The following is a 23,487-nucleotide window of genomic DNA, read 5'->3' on the forward strand; positions in this document are numbered from 1 at the left end:
ATTCCCAATCCTCTGACCTCACCCAAATCAGTTACACAGTAGCAGGAATGACAGGCATGCCATAACCTCTAACTGAAATGCACCTTACTGAGTATATGCATTCATTTACATATGCACTGAAATAAATACAATCATATGCTACACTGAAGCTATTGAGGAGTAAACAAATACATTGAGTTAATAGACCCTGTTGCTCTCCTACAATCAAGTAAGGGGAGTGTTGAGAAAAGAGGAGACCAAAATCTCTAGGAGGAACAGAAACATTGTAGTTCATTCATAGCAAAGATTCACTGAAACCATCATGCTACATGGTGCTGCCTGAAATGGTGTAAATTTTAATTTTAACAAAACCCATAGAATAGGGTGAAGCCTAAAATAGAAAAATTGGGATTAAAAAATCAGAAACACAAACATTAAGACAAACATTGTGTAAAAAGTTTCAAATCATTAAGAATACCATAAAGAATATTTTTAAACTTTACTATTCTTCCTTATTCACAGACATCATAACTCTATTATGTGATCTTGTCATATATAGACCTCTATTGTCCCAGAGAATTTTCTCAATTATTAGGTTAAAGATTTGTCCATCTCCTTTAAGGGAGGCAGTCTTTTAGTATTTATTTAGTCTTGTACTTAAATCATTTAGATGTTTAACTAGTACAAAGGTTAAATTTTAAATACATATTGACCTCCTTTGTGCCTGCCATACTTTGGAGGGAAACAGGGCAGATTTCTATCCAGGTCTCATTTTAGGGACTTTAAGTGTATGTCTCCCTTAAGAAAAGACACCAGACAGCTTTTTTCATGTGTTTTGTATGACATATTTTACATCTTTGTTCCTCAAGCTGTAGATCAAAGGATTCAACATTGGAATGATTAAGGTATAAAATATGGAAGACAATTTGTCCGTGTTACTAGAATGACTGGGCTTGGGCTGCACGTACATAAATATCAGTGTCCCATAGAACATGGTGACCACCATCAGGTGAGACCCACAAGTAGTGAAGGCCTTGCACCTGCTCTCTGCACACTTCATCCCAAGAACGGCTCTGAAGATGAGTAAGCAGAACACGAAGACCATCAAGAGAGAGGAAATCAAATCAAAAGCTGCAAATATCATGATTATAAATTCAACTTCATAAGTATTTGAGCAAAGCAATGAAATCAAGGGGATGCAATCACAGTAGAAATGATTAATCAGATTGTATCCACAGAAAGTCAAAGTGAAAATCTTTGCAGAAATGAGCAGAGACAGAAAGATGCAGTAGAGATAGGGAGTCGCCACTAGTACTCAACATATCCTTGGTAACATGAACACAGTGTAGAGGAGTGGGTGATAGATGGCCACATAATGGTCAAAGGACATCGCAGCAGAATAAAAAGTTCACTACAAATAAACACAAGAAAAAAAGGTAGCTGTGTGGCACAGGAATGATAGGAGATTATATTTTGATCCACCACAAAATCTGCCAGCATATTGGGCCCCACGGCTGTAGAATAGCCAAGGTCAGTGAGAGACAGGTGCCTGAGGAAAAAGTACATGGGAGTTTGCAGCCTGGGGTCCATCTCAGTGAGGATGATCATGCCCAGGTTGCCCAGCAGTGAGGTCAGGTAGATGATGAGGAACAGGAGGAACAGTGGAGCCTGCAGCTCAGGGCGATCTGTGATACCCAGCAGGATGAACTTGGTGACTGCTGTGAGGTTGCATTTTTCCATCTGGATTTATCAGGAACTCTATTCTGGATAGAAAAGATTTCAAATATTATCACTTGGAGAACATTTATTATGTAAAACTTGTGCATGCAAGATACATTCAAACTTTCCAATTCACATTATTTGAAAGTAAAACTTATTTTACTTTCAATATTTTATTTTTCCTGACAATATAAGTAAATTTAAATAAATGTAGAGGTAGGTCTGTCATTTTCAAATAGAACAATTTTACTCTGAAAAGAATATGATCTAATATCTAGATATAATTTTGCAGTTAAAATTGAGAGTAATCCTTGTGTTCAGTGATTGGAATCTACTTAATCTGCTGATATCTATAAATATTCAGCTTTGAAAAAAATGTAGCCTAAAATATCATTAGTTCAATGGTTGAGAACTCATGATAGATGTAAGAATGGAGGAATAAGATAGAGAGATGTTTTCTATAATTTTGTAGTCATATTTGTTAATTAAATTTAATAATAGAACATTATAGATTCAAATTAAATGATATGTTATATTTGCTGTTTCTAAAACTGCATAGAACAGTATAATTTAAAATATAGTCATCTAAAATACTTATTCATATACTTATATTTGATACATCTAAAATTGTTAAAATACTTTAGACCAAAAAAATAACTTGAGAAACATTGAATATTTATATAAATTCAAAAACTAGCACTTATACAATTTAAACATTTTAATGAAAAGCTATAACATATATACAATATTATATGTTGATACAATTTGTTGCATATAAACGGTATTTTTACAGGATACTTAGGACAAATAATTTAACTAAAATTCATCATTTATATAAAAACTATTAAGTTCTTTAAAGTGTTTTCTGAAAGCAAGAAGGAATTTTGAATGGTTCAGTGTGCCAGGGATTGGAAAATGGTTACACGGGTCATGTACACAGGTATTGTGCTTTTATCTGTCTTTTAAGTGGTGACAATAACCTACCAGAAAGAGATTTGCTTTACAGTGGACATGTACACTCTTCTGGATTGCGAGTTCTCCTCTTCACTGGGGCTAAAATGATGACCAGTTGAGGAATACATTAGGAGGTTAGGAAACAAAATTGATCCCAATTTTTACCTCATCCCACCTCCACCATGACTAAAATTAGATAGTTCATGTAATCTTATTTCAGATTAGTTATCTTTTATCATTTGTATCTAGTGGAAGAACATCTAATGTACTACCTTGATATAAATCTACTTTAAGTATCCTTTTCCCTCTGTGGAAATTTTCATTATAATTTAAAAATGCTTATGTGTATGTAACAAATCAGATCTATGTTACCTTGCTGGAACCTGGAAGGATATGAAGAAATGTGAGTGAATTAAGAAAATGAGATGTCATTAGCATTGATTTTATACAATTTATGCTCATTTGGTTCCCTTTGGAGAAAGGAATAATGTATTTTAAGTTGAAAACTTGATAATACATTTTGTAAAGCTATACATCAAATTAAAATTTTCCTGTGATACACAATACCACAGAGACAAAATATAATACAGAAACAATGACAATACACAGAATTTGGGATGTGTTCGGGATGTGTTCTTATGATATAACGTTTTTCAAATATGGCATAGCACATTATGTAGAAAAACAAATGTTAATCATATGAAATATATCTAAATGTATCTATTATTCCATAGAACATTTAGAGAGTATAGTAAAATTGAATGGCACTTAAAGCTGAAATGATTATTTTTGATGCAAAACATAATCACCAATTTTTCCTTAAATAGAAAGAGAAATAAATGGCTCACTGTACTGTAGGGAACAGGGAAAGGGGATGTTACCAGAACCTCTGCAGTAAATCCTAGTCTCCTGTGAGCCATAGCAGCACAGTGCGAATTAATTTATTATTCAGGAAAGCTGGAAAAAATGAGATATTGAGAAGAAGCTGAACTTTGGCACTGATTAGTGCTGCCCTTGGGGGCAAAAACAAAAGCCCCAGAGCTTGCTCCACCTTTTATTCAGTACATCAGGAGAAACAAATGTAACAAATGACTCAGGGCAGAGAATTCAGTACATTGGGAGAAACAAATATAACAGATGACTGGGGGGGCAGCAGAAATCCTAGAACAATGAGGAACTATGCAGATGAAGATTTTGTTCCTTGCAGGATGTCTTCAGCTGGTGTAATCTTGTCCTGGAGCAACACAGCATCACCTGACCACTGAGATCATAGCTGTGACCAGAGGCCAAAATAAAGTTATGTCTGGACATGCCATAGCTGGCCTTTAGGCAGGAGTACTAGGCCTAATCAAATGATTCTTCCCCAAAATCATGTAGAATTGCTCTCGACACTGTAGAGTGGAAATTGTAATATCAGCCATCCTCACTGGAACTACAAGCAAACAAATAACATCATACAAATTTGCAATGTTATATGTATGTAAAGCTGATTATATGTAATTTTATCTTGCACACAGTAGTACTTATATGGCTATGATGTGGCCCTTTGATTTCCTATTCTGCTCCTTCCAACACCACTCTAACATGAAACATAACAAAGTGTATCGGATAATAATATTGGAGGCTTACTTGCAATAAATGCAGTAACATTCAGTTTAAATCATGTTGTTTTATCTTTTGGTTTGTAGATTTGTAATCATGAGATCCTACTAAATCTCATGCACAGGATAATTAAGAACTTGTGTTCCTGTAAAATGGAAAAAAGATACAGATGTTCCCACTCACACGCATGGGAGTTAATTGAAAAAAATTTGTTTTACTCATCTTTATTGAATATTCAAGTTGGATTTTCTACCTTTACTCTGAGAAAAAAAATGTTTAGTCAGATACAGATTCAATTGCAAAATGAAGAATATTTTACCATTACCATAAACCTGGATATCTAAAAGCCTCTTGATACTAAGAAGTTGATATATAGATACAGATATATGTGTCTATATCTATATATCTATAACTATGTCAGTGTGAAGTGATAATATTTTTGTATCAATATGTCAGTAATGAATATCATTCTTACAATTATTTACTGAATCATAAATGTTAAAATAGTTTTGATGGAGTCACAAGGAGACTAAGCCCACTAAAAACCTATGGATTTGGAAGGCTATGCAAATAGAAGAATGAATTTCTGCTGTTTCCACTTCTGCCTTTACAAAATCTCTTTTACCTGTGCTTCATCTCTCACATTTACTGTCCAATAGATATAAAATTACATGTCTACAAAATTGAAATATTTTCTCAGGACACACCATGTATGTTTCAAGGATGTTTGTAACCTCTCAATGTTGTGGGAGATGTTAAAGAATTAACATGAAGACAAAAGAAAATCGAGTCCCATGGCTGCTCAGGAATTACGGAGTAGTAGCAAGCACAGAATCAGAAATGGCTATTTGCTTTAGATTGCAAACCAGAGCAACGTGTCATTTCGGCAGACATTGGTGAGACACAGCACCATGTGAAGCCTACCTCTTTGTTGCCTGCAATGAAACCTCCTCTTGATTCTTCCATGGATTTCTGATCATTGCATCTTTGAGGCCAATTCATGAATTTTTTTCCCTATTTGTACTCTCTCTGAGGAACTCCCAAAGAATTTGTTGGTTATTCCCAAAACATTTGAATGTTTAATGAAATGTGTGGAGGTTGTCCACTAATTGTCAGTGACAATTTATTCTCAACTTTGACTTTATTTATTCATTGTGGGTTCCAGGAAGCACAGTTTTTGGGTTTTATCCAAAATTCTTTGTTTTATATTATGCAAAATAAGTGAGTTCTGGAGATCTACTCTAAAACATTGTACAGACAGCTAATGATACCATATTGTCCATTTGAAATTGCTGAGACTGCTAAGCTAGCAGTAATGTAATGAAATGAACAAAAAGCACAACACCAAGTCACAATAAATAGTAAAAGAGGGAAGAATCTTGAAAATGTTATTAGAAATCCAAGAACCAGGAAATGAATTACATTTGCAATGAACTCTTTGTGAGAAATATCCAGAAGAGAAAACTACATGGGGATGAGAAACAGATTGCAGGGATTGAAGAAAGGGAGGAATGGGGATGATGACTCAATTGTACTTTGTAGTAAAGGAAAAGTTTTGTAACATTCATATGCAATCTTAAATCTAAATTTAATTTTGAGAGAAAATTTTAAAAGCCTAGATCTACTAAATAACTGCTAGAAATGAAATGAAAATGAGAAGGTGAAGGCCTGGTATTTCAGTTTCTGCTTCATATGACAGAACTTGATGGTGGTGGTGGTGTCTCTACACTGCAAATGTAATCATGGGCCCTAAATCTTTTCCTTTATAATTCTTATTTTGAAGGCAGGTGTATTTTAACACAATACACTAATTTTGCATAGACTTAAATATAATTCTACATGTTTTGTTTTCTGTGTGTTTTTAAATGAAGTGCTTCTTTATCTTGCATGTATCACTAGAATTCATTCTTGGCAGTTAATTATGTCTATTAAATGCAATAAGTAATTGTTAAACTTATGATGTCTTGATTTGTAGAAGTTTCAAATACAGTGTACTAATAATACTTTGATTTTGAAAATTACAAAAAATACATATGTCATACAAAATTATACGTGTACAATTTATATTAATTTCAACAATTTATATAATTCAATTTTTATAAGTGTAATCTATATAGTTATATATTTGTATAATGTCATATATAGCCATAATAAATGACAGATACCTCTGTGAATTATAAGATTATGTATGATATACAAATCATAACTGTACATACATGCAATACCCACACACACATATATATGTGTGTGTGTGTGTGTATATATATATATATATATATATATATATATGGCAAAGTGATTCCACTAACCTTAAGAGTTCTGGTAGATACTAACACTGTTACTCTATAATGTCATAAAATGAACTTTTTCTCCCCTAATTAATATTACATAAGAGTTTCAATGATTTATAAATTCACACTAACCAGTTTTTATTTTAAATTTCCACAAAAATTGTACCATTTAACCTGAGTATTTGTGCATCTGTTCCTTATTCTGATCCATCCTGGTCTTAATCCAAGAGTTTTGTCCCTCACTGGAGATGAGCCTTGTCTGACATTAGACAATCTGAAGCAAGTTGTCACTGATAAATTCATGTATTAATCAAAACTGTAAAATTGCAGATACCTAAAAATATTTGTATGATATACTAGTGAATGTGTTACTCTGAAACTTTCTCTTTTCTATTGATTTTTTCTTTGATTTTAGACTATACATGTTAATTCATTTAGGCAATACTATTGAATTTTGCTGAATTAGAAACTTGCAAATTGTTTTCCAAAATGCCTGTTACTTTATATCCCAATGGTGTAGAAATATTTTTCTTTTCATTCCCTCACTATTACTCTGAAGACACCAAATTTTTTGAGCATTGAAGAGTATTTGATATCATTTTACATTTAGAGTAAAAATTACCAATCATTATTCAATTGAAATGCAAACATTATCTATGAGGTGCCTCCATCTTTGTGAATTTTTGTATGTAAATATTGTCCATTTTTCTGATTTATTAGTCTGTTTTTCATCAATTCAACAGATATATAATTATGTTTATGTTCTCAAGCCTCTGCTTTGAATTTTTCTTTTTTAAAAATTTATTTTCATGATAAAAACTGATGCAGATAAAATGTAATAGTCACATTTTTCATAACTTCTGGGTTGTGCTTAAGAAATTCTTCCACGCTTATTACAATGTAGACAGACACATGCATATATCCACAAATTTATTCCTAATGTTTACCATTTGCCTATGAATCAATAATACATATCCATGGTTAGGAATTAGTTTGACATGTGAAGGAAACTACTATATGATACCACAGGGTAGTGCTTGCCCAATAGAATGAAGCAAATTCAAATGCATTATGTAGTAGGGCATTGTCATGAGAGATACTGTATATTTGTACAGGTAAGATACTATGTGTACATTATTTAATTATACTTTAGAAAATATTCCTTGGTCATACTGTGTGTTCTAAAACTATTGCTCTCTCATCATTAGAGGATTAATGAAAATCTTGACAAAAAATTAGTTTGCAAATATAATAAGATAAGAAGTAGAGATATAGGGATAAAAGGGAAAATTCCATTGAACCTGATCTTTGAAGAAAACTTATTTAGTATGAAAATGAGGTGTGTGCTAATTAGGGCAAATTATGAGCTCAATAGCGATTCCTCTCTCTGCCCCTCTCAGTTTCTGTCTTTCACTGTCTCTGTCTCTATTTCTCTCTGCCTCTGTTTCTGTCTCTCTATCTCAGTCTCTCTCTGCTCCTTCTAACCAGGGCACTAAAGAAGGTGATATCTGTAAAAGCCATCCAGACTCATGGGGTTAAGAAAAGCAAGAGACAGAGCAGGGTGGAGACCACATCTGTAGAAATGCTAGAATGATAGGAGGGAGCTCAAGCAAGTTCAGGGAGGAAGTACATAGCTCAGCCAGTTCTATTTTATATTCTCTCTCTCTCTCTCTCTCTCTCTCTCTCTCTCTCTCTCTCTCTCTGTGTGTGTGTTTAAACACAATAACCTTGATGTGTGCAGGTCAGAGAGGACTTAAAGCATAGGTTTTCTGCCTGCACTGTGGAAGGCTTAATGAAGGAGGAGGAAACCTGCTGTCAGGAGCCAGCCCAGGAAGATGCCCTGGAATCTGTTCACACTATGCGTCTACACCGCAGGCTGTAATCAGGAGGCTGTGTCGACTCCATAAAGGAAGAATAGACTCTGTGCTGGAGTCAGGAGCTGAGATGCTGGAGAAAATGTTCCAGCCTATTGCAAGAAGTTTTTCTTCTTCTTTGGATTAATTACATTGTGTGTGATCAAGCCTATCAGATATAGATATAAAATTAATTACTATTTTAAATATGACAGGCTATAACATACTATTTAGATTAAAGAAAATGATACAGCATATTAACTATGGCAAATTACATGTCTTTGTGTGTGTACTTTGGGTATTTAATTTAGTATCAGAATCAATTTTCCTATTAGGTATTAAAGATACCTAATAAAGATACACAGTGCAGAAAGGAAATAGATGATATAGTTACTCCTGTGCTGAAAACAACACAGGGGAGATTGCCCATTGTCTTTCTTTCCAAACTCCTCAGCCCTGCAAGCAAGGTGGCACACACCTATAATCCCCGCACTCAGGAGGCTGAGGCAGGAGGTCACATATCAATCAAAAGCCATCACAGCCAAAAGAAGGTCTGGTCCAAAACTACCAGGGAGACACATCTGTTCTGTACACCTGAGGGGAGCTCTATTTTAATATTAGTTTGGAAACAACTTTTGTAATTAATGCATCTTGGAACTTTACATTTTTTACACCTATTGGTATGTTATACATTTTAATTTTCAGTTTCCTAACTGATTAATTATATTTTGATCTCCAATATTAGCTCAAACATAAATTCCTGGTTTAAATTTAACATGGAATTTTGCTGTCTTTTTGTATTGCTATGTTCATCAGTTTATATTTTGTTTAGAATTTTCACCTATAAGATGCCTTCTCCATCTTTGTGAGTACTTTTCAAAAAGTGGAAATCACGTCTCCTGTTTAGTTTTCTCCAGGAATTTGTAGGCATTATTTCTTTTTTCTTAAGCCCTGAGTAGGATTCATTAATCAGTCTGCCTGGGAGCAAACTGGGGGTCAGGTAGAAAGTGATTTTAATATAAATTTCAATTTTTAGATCCCCTGTGTTCATAAAATGCATCTGAGTGAGTTTCTGAGGCTCAACTGAAGTGCTCCATACACCACAGCTTATGAGCCTAAACTCAACTATGCATTGGCTTATTACAGATATTCATAGTGTCCCAGTACTTTTTATTTAATTTCTCTTATTCTCAATTTTATTGTAATTGATGAAGCATAGTATAAAATAGTACATTCTATTGAGGCCTATTATCTTAGCAATTATTTCCCTTAATTGCTGGTCTGGATTTTGCAAACTATACATACAAGAGAAAAACTTTAATAGTTTTAAATGCAACATTTAAATTATAAAATGAATATTGACTTCTAAAATCAAATACATATGGTATATTTTTTTACCTAGGCATATTTCATTTTATTTATGTGCAGTATTTGAGATCTATTGAAATTCAGTACAACATTTAGTTTAGAAATAGTATATTGGGGTACAATAACTCACATTTTAATTTTTCAACATAAAATATTAGAAGATAACCTGTAAAAGAAATAATCAGTGAAAGTAATTTGGGAAGATAAAAACTATTTAAAATATATTATTTTACATATTTCCATACACACCAACAATTAATATTACCATTTTTTAATTAATTTTATTGACACATTTTAGTTATACAATAGAATGACATTCATCACTGAAAATGTGTACCTTTACATAATATATCTTGGTTTTTAATTAATAATTTCATAATTTTAAGTCACAGCTGAAAAAGTAAAGACTTTTCAAGAACCAGACTCAAAATAAACAAGTAAATAAATTCTGCGGATGTAGCTTTAAGGCTGTAGGATTAAACCCCAGTTCCTGAAAGAAAAAAAAAAGAGTTTTTGCTCATCTTCTCTGCTGACTGCTCCTTTACACCCCCACATAGCATTCCAGGTTAATTGATAGACCACACAATTGTAATGTACTAGAAAACTTTTTTGAATGTTACACTAAAATTGACCACTCTACCTCAAGAAAGGCATAGTTTTTAAATGTTTTGTTCACTGATGCATTTATAAAATTTTGAAGTTTAAGTAGTAGCTAAATGTCCAAACTTCGAAGATAAATGAAGGCAGTCTATGGAGGAGGGCAATGGTATTGCATGACTTACATTCTTAGGGTCTTTAAAGGAAAACATTTGCATATGTTTTTCCATGTCCTCTGTAGAGCATATTTTACATCTTTGTTCCTCAAGCTGTAGATCAAGGGATTCAACATGGGGATTACCAGGGTGTAAGATAAAGAAGTCACTTTGTCAGTGTCAAAGGAGTGACTGGACCCGGGCTGCACATAGATAAATATCAGCGTCCCATAGAACACAGTGACCATGGTCAGGTGGGACCCACAGGTGGAGAAGGCCTTGAGCCTGCTCTCTGTAGACTTCTTTCTGAGAATGGCTGTGAGGATGACCAGGTAGGACATGAGCACCATCAGGAGAGAGGAAATCAAGTTAAAAGCTGCAAATATTATGATTATAAATCCAACTTCATGAGTATTTGAGCAGAGCAAAGAATTCAAGGGGATACAATCACAGTAGAAATGATTAATGACATTGTGTCCACAGAAAGATGAAATGAAAATCTTTGTAGTGACCACAAGAGACACAGATGTGTATTAGAGTTAGAGAATCCCCACTAGTACCCAACACAGCCTGGGTGACGTGATGACTGTAGAGAAGAGGGTTACAGATGGCCACATAGTGGTCATAGGACATTGCAGACAGAATAAAAAGCTCACTAATAATGAACATAAGAAAGATAGCCAGCCGTGTAGTGCAGCCATAATAGGAGATTTTATTTTGATCAACCACAACGTTTACCAGCATTTTGGGTCCCATGGCTGTAGAAGAGCCAAGATCAGTGAGAGCCAGGTGTCTGAGGAAAAAGTACATGGGAGTTTGCAGCCTGGGGTCCACCTGGTTGAGGATGATCATGCCCAGCTTGCCCAGCAGTGAGTTCAGGTAGATGATGAGGAACAGGAGGAATAGTGGAACCTGCAGCTCAGGGTGATCTGTGATGCCCAGCAGAATGAATTTAGTCACCACTGTGAGGTTGCGTTTTTCCATCTGGATTTATCAGGAGCTCTATTCTGGAGAGAAAAGATTCCAAATATTATCACTTGGGGAACATTTATTATGCGAAATGTATGTTTTCAAGATACATTCAAAGTTTCTAACTCACAATATTTGAAAGTAAAACTTATTTTTACTAGTAACAATATAAGTATACATAGAGGTAGGTTTGTTGTTTTCAACTAGGACAATTTTACTCTGAAAAGAATATTGTCCAATATCTAGATATAATTTTTTGGTTAAAATTGGGAGTAGTCCTTGTTTTCAGCGATTGGAATATATTTAAGGTGCAGATGTGTATAAATACTCTGATTAGAACAAAATCTAGCCTAAAGTATCAGTAGTTCCATGGTTTAGAAATCTTGATAGAAGTAAGAATGGAGGAATAAGATAGAGAGATGTTTTCTATTTATCACTTGCAAAACTACAATTATACAGTCACATTTGGTAGTAACATTTAACAATGGAACATTACAGATTCAAATTAAATAATATGTTATATTCAGAGTTTCTAAAAATGCATAGAACATCATAATAAATTAAAACATAGTCATCTATAATACTTATTCATATACTTATACTTGGTACATCCAAAATTGTTAAAATACTTGAAAAACATTGAATACATATATAAATTTAAAAAATAGAAGTTATGCAAATTTAAGAATTATAATGAAATGGTATAACATATATGCAGTATTATATTTTGATACAATGAATTGCATATAAATAGCATTTTTAGAGGATATTTTGGACAAGAAATTTAACTAAACTGCATCCTACATATAAAAACTATTAAGTTCCTTGAAGGGTTGTCTGGAAGCAAGAAAGAAATTTGAATGGTTCAGTATGCCAAGGATTGGAAATTGTTTACACAGGTATTGTGTTTTATCTTTCTTTTAAGTGGTGACAGTAACTTACCAGAGATTTGCTTTACAGTGGACATGTACACTCTTCTGGATTGTGAGTTCACCTCTTCACTGGGGCTAAAATGATGACTAGTTGAGGAATAGATCAGGAGGTCAGGAAACAAAACTGATCCCAATTTTTACCTCATCCATCTCTACCATGGCTAAAATTAGATAATCCACATACTCTCATTTTGCATTAGTTATCTTCCATTATTTGTAACTAATAAAAGAACATCTAATGTATTACCTTGATATAAATCTACTTTAAGTAGCCGTTTCCCTCTGTGGAAATTTTCATTGCAACTTAAAAATGCTTACGTGTATGTAACAAATCAGATCTATGATACCTTGCTGGAACCTGGAGGGACATGAGGAAATGTGAGCAAATTAAGAGGAGAGGTCATTGGCATTGATTTTACACAATTTATGCTCATTTGTTTCCCTTTGGAGAAAGGAATAATGTATTTTAAGTTGAAAATTTGATAATACATTTTTTAAAGCTATACATCGAATTAAAATTTTGCTGTGATACACAATACTATAGAGACAAAGTATAATACAGACATGCTGAATATACACAGACTTTTGGAATCTTCTTGGGACATATCGAAGTAACTTCTTCCAAATATGATATAGAACATTAGGTAGATAACAACTGTTAACCCAATGAAATATACCTGAATGTGTTTATTAGCCCATACATAACATTTAGAGAGTATGGCAGAAGTGAATGGCATTTAAAGATGAATAAATTTTTTGATGTAAAACATTATCACCATTTTTCTTAAATAAAAAGAGAAATAAATGTCACACTATAGAGTGGAAATTGAAGTGATACCATCCAGACTGGAACTACTAGCAAACAAATAACAACATGCAATTTTGCAATGTTGTATGTATGTAAAGCTGATTATATGTAATTTTATCTTGCACACAGTAGTACTTATATGGCTATGTTGTGGCTCTTTGATTTCCTATTCTGCTCCTTCCAACACCACTCCAACATGAAACATAACAAAGTGTACCAGATAATAATATTGGGGGCTCACCTCCAATAAATGCAGTAGCTCTCAGTTTAAATCATGTATTTTTTTCTTTTGGCTTGTGGATTTGTAATCATGAGATCCTATTAAATCTCATGCACAGGATAATTAAGAACTTGTGTTCCTGTAAAATGGAAAAAAGAAACAGATGTTCCCACTCACACGCATGGGAGTTAATTGAAAAAAATTTGTTTTACTCATCTTTATTGAATATTCAAGTTTGGTTTCTACCTTTACTCTGAGGGAAAATAAAATGTTTATTCAGATGCAGATTCAATTTGAAAATGAACAGCATTTTACCATTATCATAAACCTGGATACCTAAAAAACTCTTGAACCTAAGAGTTGACATATATCTATATCTATATCCATATCTAATCTCTATCTATATCATGTGTGTGTGTGTATATATATATATATATATATAAATTTGTGTCAGTGTGAAGTGAAAACATTTTTGTATCAAAATGTCAGCAATGAACGTCAGTCTTACAATTATTTACATAATTGCAATGTTAAAATATTTTTGAAGGAGTCACAGGAAGACTAAGTCCACTAAAAACCTATGGATGTGGAAGGCTATGCAAACAGGAAAATGAATTTCTGCTCTTTCCACTTCTGCCTTTAAAAACATCTATACTCTTTTATCTGTGTTTCACTTCCCACTTTTACTGTCCAGTAGATATAAAATTACATGTCTACAAAATTTGAAATTTTTTCTAAGCACACACCAAGTAAATATTCAATAAAGTTTCTAACATCTCAATGTCACGGGAGATGCTAAAGTATTAACATGAAGACAAAAGGATACTGAGTCCCATGGCTGCTCAGGAATTATGGAGCAGTAAAAAGCACAGAAACTGAATCAGAAATGGCTCTTTGCTTTAGATTGCAAACCAGAGCAAGATGTGGTCATTTCTTCAGACATTGGTGAGACACAGCACCATGTGAAGCCTACCTCTTTGTTGCCTGCAATGAAACCTCCTTCTTGATTCTTCCATGGATTTCTGATCATCACATCTTTCAGGCCAATTTATGAATGTTTTCACTTTTTTTGTACACTCTCTGAGGAGCTACCAAAGAATTTGTTGGTTATTCCCAAAGCATTTGAATGTTAAATGAAATGCTTGGGGGTTGTCCACTAATTGTCAGGGACAATTTGTTCTCAACTTTGACCTTATTTATTCATTGTAGTTTCCAGGAAACACTCTTTTTGGGTTTTACCCAAAATCCTTTATGTTATATTATGCAAAATAAATGACTTCATGGGATCTACTCTAATACATAGTACCCATAGCTAGCAGTACCATATTGTCCATTTGAATCTGCTGAGACTGCTAACCTAGCAATAAAAATAATGAACTAAACAAACAGAAAGAGCAACACCAAGTCACAAACAAATGCTAAAAGAGGGAGGAGTCTTGAAAATATTATTAGAATTCCAAGAACCAGGAAATGAATCACGGTTGCAATGAACTCTTTGTGAGAAATATCCAGAAGAGAAAAATACATGGGGATGAAAAAGAGGTTGCAGGGCTTGAAGAAAGGGAAGAATGGGGAAAATGACTCAATTGTACTTTGTAGTAATGGAAAAGATTTTTAACATTCATATGCAATCAAATCTAAATTCATTTTTTGAGAGAATTTTTTAAAGCCTAGATGTACTAAATAATTGCTAGAAATGACATGAAAATGAGAAGCTGAATGCCTGGTATTTCAGTTTCTCCTTCATATGACAGAACTCGATGGCAGAGGTGGTGTCTCTACATTGCAAATGTAATCATGGGCCCTAAATATTTTCCTTTAAAATTCTTAGTTTTATGGTAGGTGCATTTTAACAAAATGCACTAATTTTCCATAGACTTAGATATAATTCTACATGTTTGTTTTTTGTGTGTCTATTTTAATGAAGTGTTTCTTTATCTTGCATGTATCACTAGAATTCATTCTTGGTAGTTAATTGTGTCTATATTATATGCAATAAGTAATTGTTAAAGTTTATGATAAGTTTTGATTTCTAGAAGTTTCAAATAGTGTGCTAATAATATTTTTTATTTGCAAATTGCCAAACTTAAATATATGTGTTACACATAATGATATGCGTACAATTTATATGTGTATAATTTGTATTAATTTAAACATACTATGTAATTCAATTTATATAAGTATAATTTATATAATGTTATGTTGTATACACATAATAAATGATAGATACCTCTATAAAATATGTTTATGTTATATATTCATATCATATAAACTACAAATGTATATTATACAAATCATAACTGTATATGCATGCAATACACACAAACATATGCATATATGGCAAAAGGACTCCACTAACCCTAAGAGTTCTGGTAAATACTAACACTGTTTCTCTATATTTTCAGAAAATGAACTTTGTTCCCTAATCAATATAACATAAGAGTTTCAATGATTTATAAATTCACATTAGCCACTTAATATTTTAACTTTCCACAAAAATTGTAACCTTTTAATCTGAATATTTGTGCATCTGCTTCTTATTCTGATCAATCCTGGTCCCAATCCAAGAGTTTTCTCCCTCACTGTAGATGAGCCCTGTCTGATATTAGACAATCTGAGGCAAGTTGTCACTGATAAATTCATGTAGCATCCAAAACTGTAAAATTGCAGATACCTAAAAATAATTGTGTGATATACTACTGAAAGTGTCACTCTGAAACCTTCCCTTTTCTATTGATTTTTGTTTTATTTCAGTCTATCCCTATTAATTCATTTAGGGATTACTATTGAATTTTGCTGAATTAGAAACTTGCAAAGTGCTTTCCAAAATGCCTTTTAATTTATGCCCCAACAGAGATGTAGAAATGTTTTTCTTTTCATTACCTCATCAATGCTTTGAAGACACCAAATTTGTGAGCATGGAAGAGTATTTGACACCATGTTACATCTACAGTAAAAATATTGTGGGTTCCAAGACTATTGCTCTCCTATCATTAGAGGATTACTGAAAATCTTGATAAAAAAAGTCAGTTTGCAAATATAACAATGTTAGTGAAGAAGTAGAGATATAGGGATAAAAGGGAAAATTCAACTGAAACTGATCTTTGAAAACTTATTTCATATGAAAATGAGGTGTGTAGGAGCAGGGCAAATTGTGAGCTCAATAGAGATTCCTCTCAGGCTCTCTCTCTCTCTCTGTCTCTGACTCTCTGTGTCATGTCTCTGTCTCCCTATGTCTCTGTGTCTCTCACTCTGTCTCTGTCTCTCTCTTTTCTCTATCTTTGTCTCTCTGCCTTCTAAGCAAGGCACTAAAGAAGGTGACATCTGTAGAAGCAAACCAGACTCACAGGGGTCAAGAAAAGCAAGAGACAGAGCAAGGTGGAGACCACATCTGTAGGAATGCAGAATGATGGGAGGGAGCTCAAGCCTGTTTTGGGAGGAAGCACACCTCCTAGCCAGTTCTACTTTATTCTATAAATTATCCCCTCCCCCTCTGTTTAAACACAATAACCTTGATGTGTGCAGGTCAGAGAGGACTTAAAGCATAGGTTTTCTGCCTGCACTGTGGAAGACATAATGAAGGAGGAGGTAACCTGCCATCGGGAGCCAGCCCAGGAATATGCCCTGGAATCTGTTCACACTGTGTGTCTATACTGCAGGCTGTAATCAGGAGGCTGTGTCGACTCCATAAAGGAAGAGTAGACTCTGTGCTGGAGTCAGGAGCTGAGATGCTGGAGAAAATGTTCCAGCCTATTGCAAGAGGTTTTTCTTCTTCTTTGGATTAATTACATTGTGTGTGATCAAGCCTATCAGATATAGATATAAAATTAATTACAATTTTAAATATGACAGGCTATAACATACTATTTAGATTAAAGGACATGATACAGTATATTAACTATGGCAAATTACATGTCTGTGTGTACTTTGGGTATTTAATTTAGTATCAGAATCAATTTTCCTATTAGGTATTAAAGATACCTAATAAAGATACACAGTGCAGAAAGGAAATAGATGATATAGTTACTCCTGTGCTGAAAACAACACAGGGGAGATTGCCCATTGTCTTTCTTTCCAAACTCCTCAGCCCTGCAAGGTGGCACACACCTAAAATCCCTGCACTCAGGAGGCTGAGGCCCATGGTCACATATCAATCAAAAGGCATCACAGCAAAAAAAGGTCTCTGGTCCAAAAGTACCAGGGAGACACATCTGTTCTGTACAGACCGAGGGGAGCTCTGTTTTAATATTAGTTGGAAACAACTTTTGTAATTAATGCATCTTGGAAATACACTTTTTACACCTAATGGTATGTTATGTTTTTTTTAAATTTGGTTTTCCTAAGTGATGTATAATATTTTGCTCTTCATATATTAGCTAAAACATAAATTCCTGGATTAAATTTAACCTGGTATTTTGCTGTTTTTGTATATTGCTATGTTCATCTGTTTATATTTTGTTTAAAATTTTCACCTACATGATGCTTTCTCCATCTTTATGAATACTTTTTGAATAGTGGAAAACACATCTCCTGTTTAGCTATCCCCATGAATTTGTTTATTTCTTTTGCCTTAAGCCCTGAGTAGAATTCATGAATTTGTCTGCCTGGGGTCAAATTGGGGGTAGGGTAGAATGTGATTTTAATATAAATTTCAATTGTTAGTTCCTCTGTATTCATAAAATGCATCCCATTGAGTTTCTGAGGCTCAACTAAAGTAACCAATACATCACTCCTTATGAGCCTAAGCTCAACTATGCATTGGCTTATTACAGATATTCATACTGTCACAATAGTTTTTATTTAATTTCTTATTCTAAATTTTATTGAAATTCATGAAGAATTGTATGAAATAATACATTCTATTTTCTCCTATTATCTTAGCAATTATTGCACTTATTTGTCAATCGGCATTTTGCAAATACTACATGGAAGGGCAAAAATTTAAAACTTTTCGATACAACATATAAATTATAAAATGGATATTGACTTCTAAAATCAAATAAATATGATGTATTATTTTACCTAAGCATATTTCATTTTGTTTATGCCCATTGTTTGAGATCTATTCAAATTCTGAACATTTGTTTTAGAAATAGTATATTAGAGTACATTGACTCACATTTTCACTTTTCAAATTAAAGTATTAGAAAATAACTATTCTAAAAGTAATAATTGGTGAAAGTAATTTGGGAAAATGAAAATTATTTTAAAATATATTAATTTATGTGTTTTCATAACCACCAGCAACTAATATTAACATTTCAACTCTGGCTTTGGAGATGCATTTTGTAGGAAATTATAATATTGTATTGTATATATGAACAAATAAATTGAACTGTGCTGCATATTTTGATTCAAATGAATTAGATATCTACTGCTTAATCCAATTAATAATTTTTATTGCCAGATGACAATATACATGGGCTTTTGTTCTTCAAATAATATCTTTATTCATATTTTAATATGTATTGACTCTATGCTTTCACTCACATATATATGTACACTGAATTACACCAAATTGCATGCTGTGCTGGACCGATGGCTTGTTGAATAGCACATTTTGTTGAGTGAATAGACTCTATTGGGTTAATATATGAACATAAATTCATTCATAAGAAAGCCATTTCATGCTAAGATCACAATATCAGCATAGTTACTTAGAACACTTGAGTATGTTCATATGATGTATTCTTTGTGATCATTCAGCTAAAATGAACCTCTTGAAAATGCAATCAAGTTTGATTGTAACACAACCACCTAGGAATATATGAAGCCCAAAGTAGTAAGATTGTACTCCCACAAAAACAGAAGCACAGACACAAAATCACACTTGGATACAGGAAAGTTTATTGTAATTAATGAGAATACCAAAAAAATTCTTTTTGCACTATGAGAGACTTAGGCAAGAGGGTCTGAGGCAAGTCTAACCTGAACAAATTAAAGACTTTTGAAGAACCTGTCTCAAAAAAATTAAGTAAACAAATACATAGATAAATGCTGGGGATGTAGCTTAGTGTGAAGGATGTAGGATTAATCACCAGTACCTCAAAGAACAAAAAAGGCTTTTTTCTCATCTTCTGTGCTGACTACTCCTTTACACTCCCACATAGCATTCCAGCTTTACTGATAGACCACACAATTGTAATGTACTAGAAAAACTCTTTGAATGTTACGCTAAACATTCTACCTAAAGAAAGGCACAGTTTTTAAGTGTTTTGTTCAGTGATGGATGCATTTATAACATTTTGAAGTTTAAATAGTACCACAAAGTCCAAACTTGGAAGATAAATGAAGTCAGCCTATGGAGGAGAACAATAGTATTGCATGACTTATATTGTACGTACCTTTAAAGAAAAATATTTTTGTATGTTTTTCCATGTTCTATGAAGAGCATATTTTACATCTTTGTTCCTCAAACTGTAGATCAAAGGATTCAACATGGGGATTATCAGGGTATAAAATATAGAAGCCACTTTGTCAGTGTCAAATGAGTGACTGGACTTGGGTTGCACGTACATAAATATCAGTGTCCCATAGAACACGGTGACCACAGTCAGGTGGGCCCCACAGGTGGAGAAGGCCTTGAGCCTACCCTCTGCGGAGTTCATCTTGAGAATAGCCACACAGATGAGCAGGTAGGACACGAGGACCACCAGAAGAGAGGAAATCAAGTTAAAAGCAGCTAAGATTAGAATTATTGTCTCAATTTCATAAGTATCTGAGCAGAGCAATGATAGCAAAGGGAGACTGTCACAGTAGAAATGACTGATGACATTGTATCCACAGAAGGACAAAGTAAAAATCATTGTGGTGATGAGAAGAGACACAAATGTGCAGTAGAGATAGGGAATTGCCACTAGTACCCAACACAGCCTTGGCGACATGATGACAGTGTAGAGGAGAGGGTGACAGATGGCCACATAACGGTCATAGGACATTGCAGACAGAATAAAAATCTCACTAATAATGAACACAAGAAAGAAAGACAGCTGTGTAGCACAAAAATAATGGGAAATTGTATTTTGATCAACCACAAAATTTACCAGCATTTTGGGTCCCACAACTGTAGAATAACCAAGATCAGTGAGAGCCAGGTGTCTTAGGAAAAAGTACATGGGAGTTTGCAGCCTGGGGTCCACCTGGGTGAGGATGATCATGCCCAAGTTGCCCAGCAGTGAGGTCAGGTAGACGATGAGGAACAGGAGGAACAGTGGAGCCTGTAGCTCAGGGCGATCTGTGATGCCCAGCAGAATGAACTCGGTCACCGCTGTGAGGTTGGGCCCCTCCATCCACATTTGCCACAAAACATATTCTAGGTATACATAGTAGAAAAAGTAATATATCTCAAGTATTTTCACATGGGAGGTTAATTATGCTGACCTAGTGTAATTAAGGTGTATCTTATCTTTCAAGGGTAGATTTTGTGATATTGATACATCATTGCAAGGAGATAATACAGAAGCAGACATGTAGTTATACTAGTTGTTCTCAAGAAAGGTGGTTTGAGTCACCAAAGAACACTTTCCATATTTAGAGATAGCTTGATTGTTACTAACGGAACATGCACTTCTGTTCTCTAATGTTTAGAGGGTAGTGAGGATACCAACCATCAGACTATTCCCAACTGTGCAGCCCTACACTTTAGCCAAGGCAATAACCTTGTTCTAAATGGAAAAGAAATTGAAATAATACATAAACAGGGAGTCAGATAGAGATACAGATGCAGATACATGGGACAAAATTATAAAACCTAAATATTGTGAAATCTGTGCATGGTAGCTAAAGGTGTAATGATGGTACTGTTCTTTAATTGTTGGCATTCATTTATATACTTAGAATCACACTGTAGTACTTATTCATTATAGTTAATGAAATGACATGATACATATGCCCATGACATATCTAGATTTTCTAATGATAAATTCCAAAATGAATAGATTGTTGCTTAGATTGCTGAAGCTACTATTTCAAAACCTAGTCCTTTAAAATGCGTATATAGATAGGTGTTACAAATGAAATTTTTAACATGTATCATAGATGTATGAATAAAAGACTGTACACAAAACTTTTACTATGACACACAGTACCATACAGACTCACTGCATACACTAATTCTGAGATAGATGTGGATTTCTGGATGTGATATGGAATATTTCTGTACATCAGAGTCATAAGAAATAAATATGATAAGATATAAAGCATAGAAATACATGTATAATAAAATGAAATATATCCAGATATCTTTAAAGGCCCAGAGATTTCAAAGAGTAACATACAAACAAATATATGGCATTTAAGGTAAGATAATTACTGCTGTAAAAAATTTTACCAATGTTTCCCAAAGTAAAACTAAAGGAAAGAAATAGAAATGGCACACTTTGTAATTAAAGTTGTTGTAACAATATTCTGTTAAGTGTAAAGAAATGAAGTTACACAGTTTCACAAAATTAAATATAAATCAGAGTAAATATCACTTAGTTGCTGTAAGACTTGTTGTGTTACATAGAACATTGCTGGTACCGCTGCAGATACCTGGTGTCCAAACTTTCCCTTGTCTCCCACCATTCATAATTTAGACTTAGGAAAATATTTAGCAATCACAACACTAGAAGACTGCTTTTAATAAAACCACTCAGAGATAAATTTTGTTTTGTTGTCTTTGGTTGGCTTAATTTGGAATCATGCAAGTTAAGAAGGGTAAAACAAAGAAAAGTTAATTGCCTATTTTTCTGTAAGGAAAAATGAAAAACATTTCCTCTCACCTCCCTTGGTGAGCAATGGAGTAGGGAAACTTTTTTTCATAAATAATTACCTTTATTGAATATTTGAATTTTATTTTTTAAATATTAAATTTATTCAGATCCCTTTGCAAAATGGGAAACGTTTTACCATTGCAATAAATTTGGGTCCCTGAAAACTCTTAATCCTCAACTAATGTTTTTCACTTCTTAATGTGAAGGGGAAACTCCTTCTTCCAAGATTCAAACACTGTCATGTTTATATAGTTACTTACCTAATCATTGTATTTTATTTATTTCTGTAAGACCCTCCAAAAACCTCACAGAATAAATTAGTGTTGGAAGGATGTCAGAATGGGATATTGAATCCCTGGAGTTGCAAATTCTGCCTTTCAGGAAATCTCTATGGCCCTTTATTTATTCTTCATCTCATGTCACTTTTGGTCTCCTGTAGATAAGACATTAAACATTAAATGCCTCTATATACATACTCATAATGCAGAAAATTAAATGTTTTATATGCAAGCATAACATGCTTTTCCGGTACTTATACTCTGAAAGTATTTGAAAATTTTCACGAACCAAAAGGAGAGTTGCTACTGCTTCTCAGGAACTTATGGGGCAAGAAAAAGCACACAAACTGAGTCACACATGGTCACCTACCTTGGATGGCAAAGGCTTATCAAACTGACCATTTGTGTAGATGTTGGTAATATGTAGCAATGCCTCCAAGCTTCTATATGTCACCTGTAATTAAAAATCTCTCCTGGTTTTCCCATGTGTTTCTTAACAGTGATTTTTTCAAGAAAATTTATGGATTCTTTTTAACCTTTTGAGACTATCCCTGAGGATATGCCAAGCAATTGGTTGATTATCCCTAAAGCATGTGAGAACTTAATGAAATGTCTGGAGATGGTCCTCTAATTGTCAGGGACATTGTGGATACACTGCGAGCTCATGTATTAATTGACTGAATGGCCCAGCAACCCAACTTCTGTGTTTTAGCTAAAAGAATTATTACTAGAGCCTTAAAAACATAGTAGAATCTTCATGTTTATTGTACTAGAATTCAACATAACCAAGATGTGAAAAAAACTCAGATATTTGTTGATAGAATAATGGATAAATAAAATATGGATTATAATACAATGAAACATCAGTTAGTCTTCAATATGAATCCTTCAATATGTGATAATGTAGATGAATCTGTAGAACATGATGTTAAAAGAAATTACCCAGTTACAGAAGGACAGATGCTAGAGATAACTCCAATTGCATGAAGTATCCCATATACCCAAAGGT

General features: G+C 33.7%; 1 protein-coding gene and 2 pseudogenes across 2 annotated transcripts in view; all 3 read right to left on the reverse strand.

Annotated features, from left to right (window-relative positions):
- Positions 1 to 778: 778 nt before the first annotated feature.
- Positions 779 to 1,719, reverse strand: LOC101717298 (olfactory receptor 8K3-like; annotated as a pseudogene).
- Positions 1,720 to 10,109: 8,390 nt separating this feature from the next.
- The window catches only part of LOC101716956 (olfactory receptor 8K3-like), a 60,855-nt pseudogene continuing 47,477 nt past the window's right edge, over positions 10,110 to 23,487 (reverse strand). Inside the window, exon 2 of the transcript XR_015450004.1 lies at positions 10,110 to 11,525. The product of XR_015450004.1 is annotated as an olfactory receptor 8K3-like (transcript). The remainder of the gene's footprint in view (positions 11,526 to 23,487) is intronic.
- On the reverse strand, positions 19,777 to 20,742 carry LOC101716606 (olfactory receptor 8K3). Its single transcript, XM_004869085.3, has one exon. The coding sequence runs from the start codon at positions 20,740 to 20,742 to the stop codon at positions 19,777 to 19,779; it is 966 nt and encodes a 321-aa protein (XP_004869142.3).

Source organism: Heterocephalus glaber, unplaced genomic scaffold, assembly GCF_053883595.1.
Source record: "Heterocephalus glaber isolate CG9 unplaced genomic scaffold, H.glaber_assembly_v1.0 deba00000896, whole genome shotgun sequence".
Taxonomy (NCBI): Eukaryota; Metazoa; Chordata; class Mammalia; order Rodentia; family Bathyergidae; genus Heterocephalus; species Heterocephalus glaber.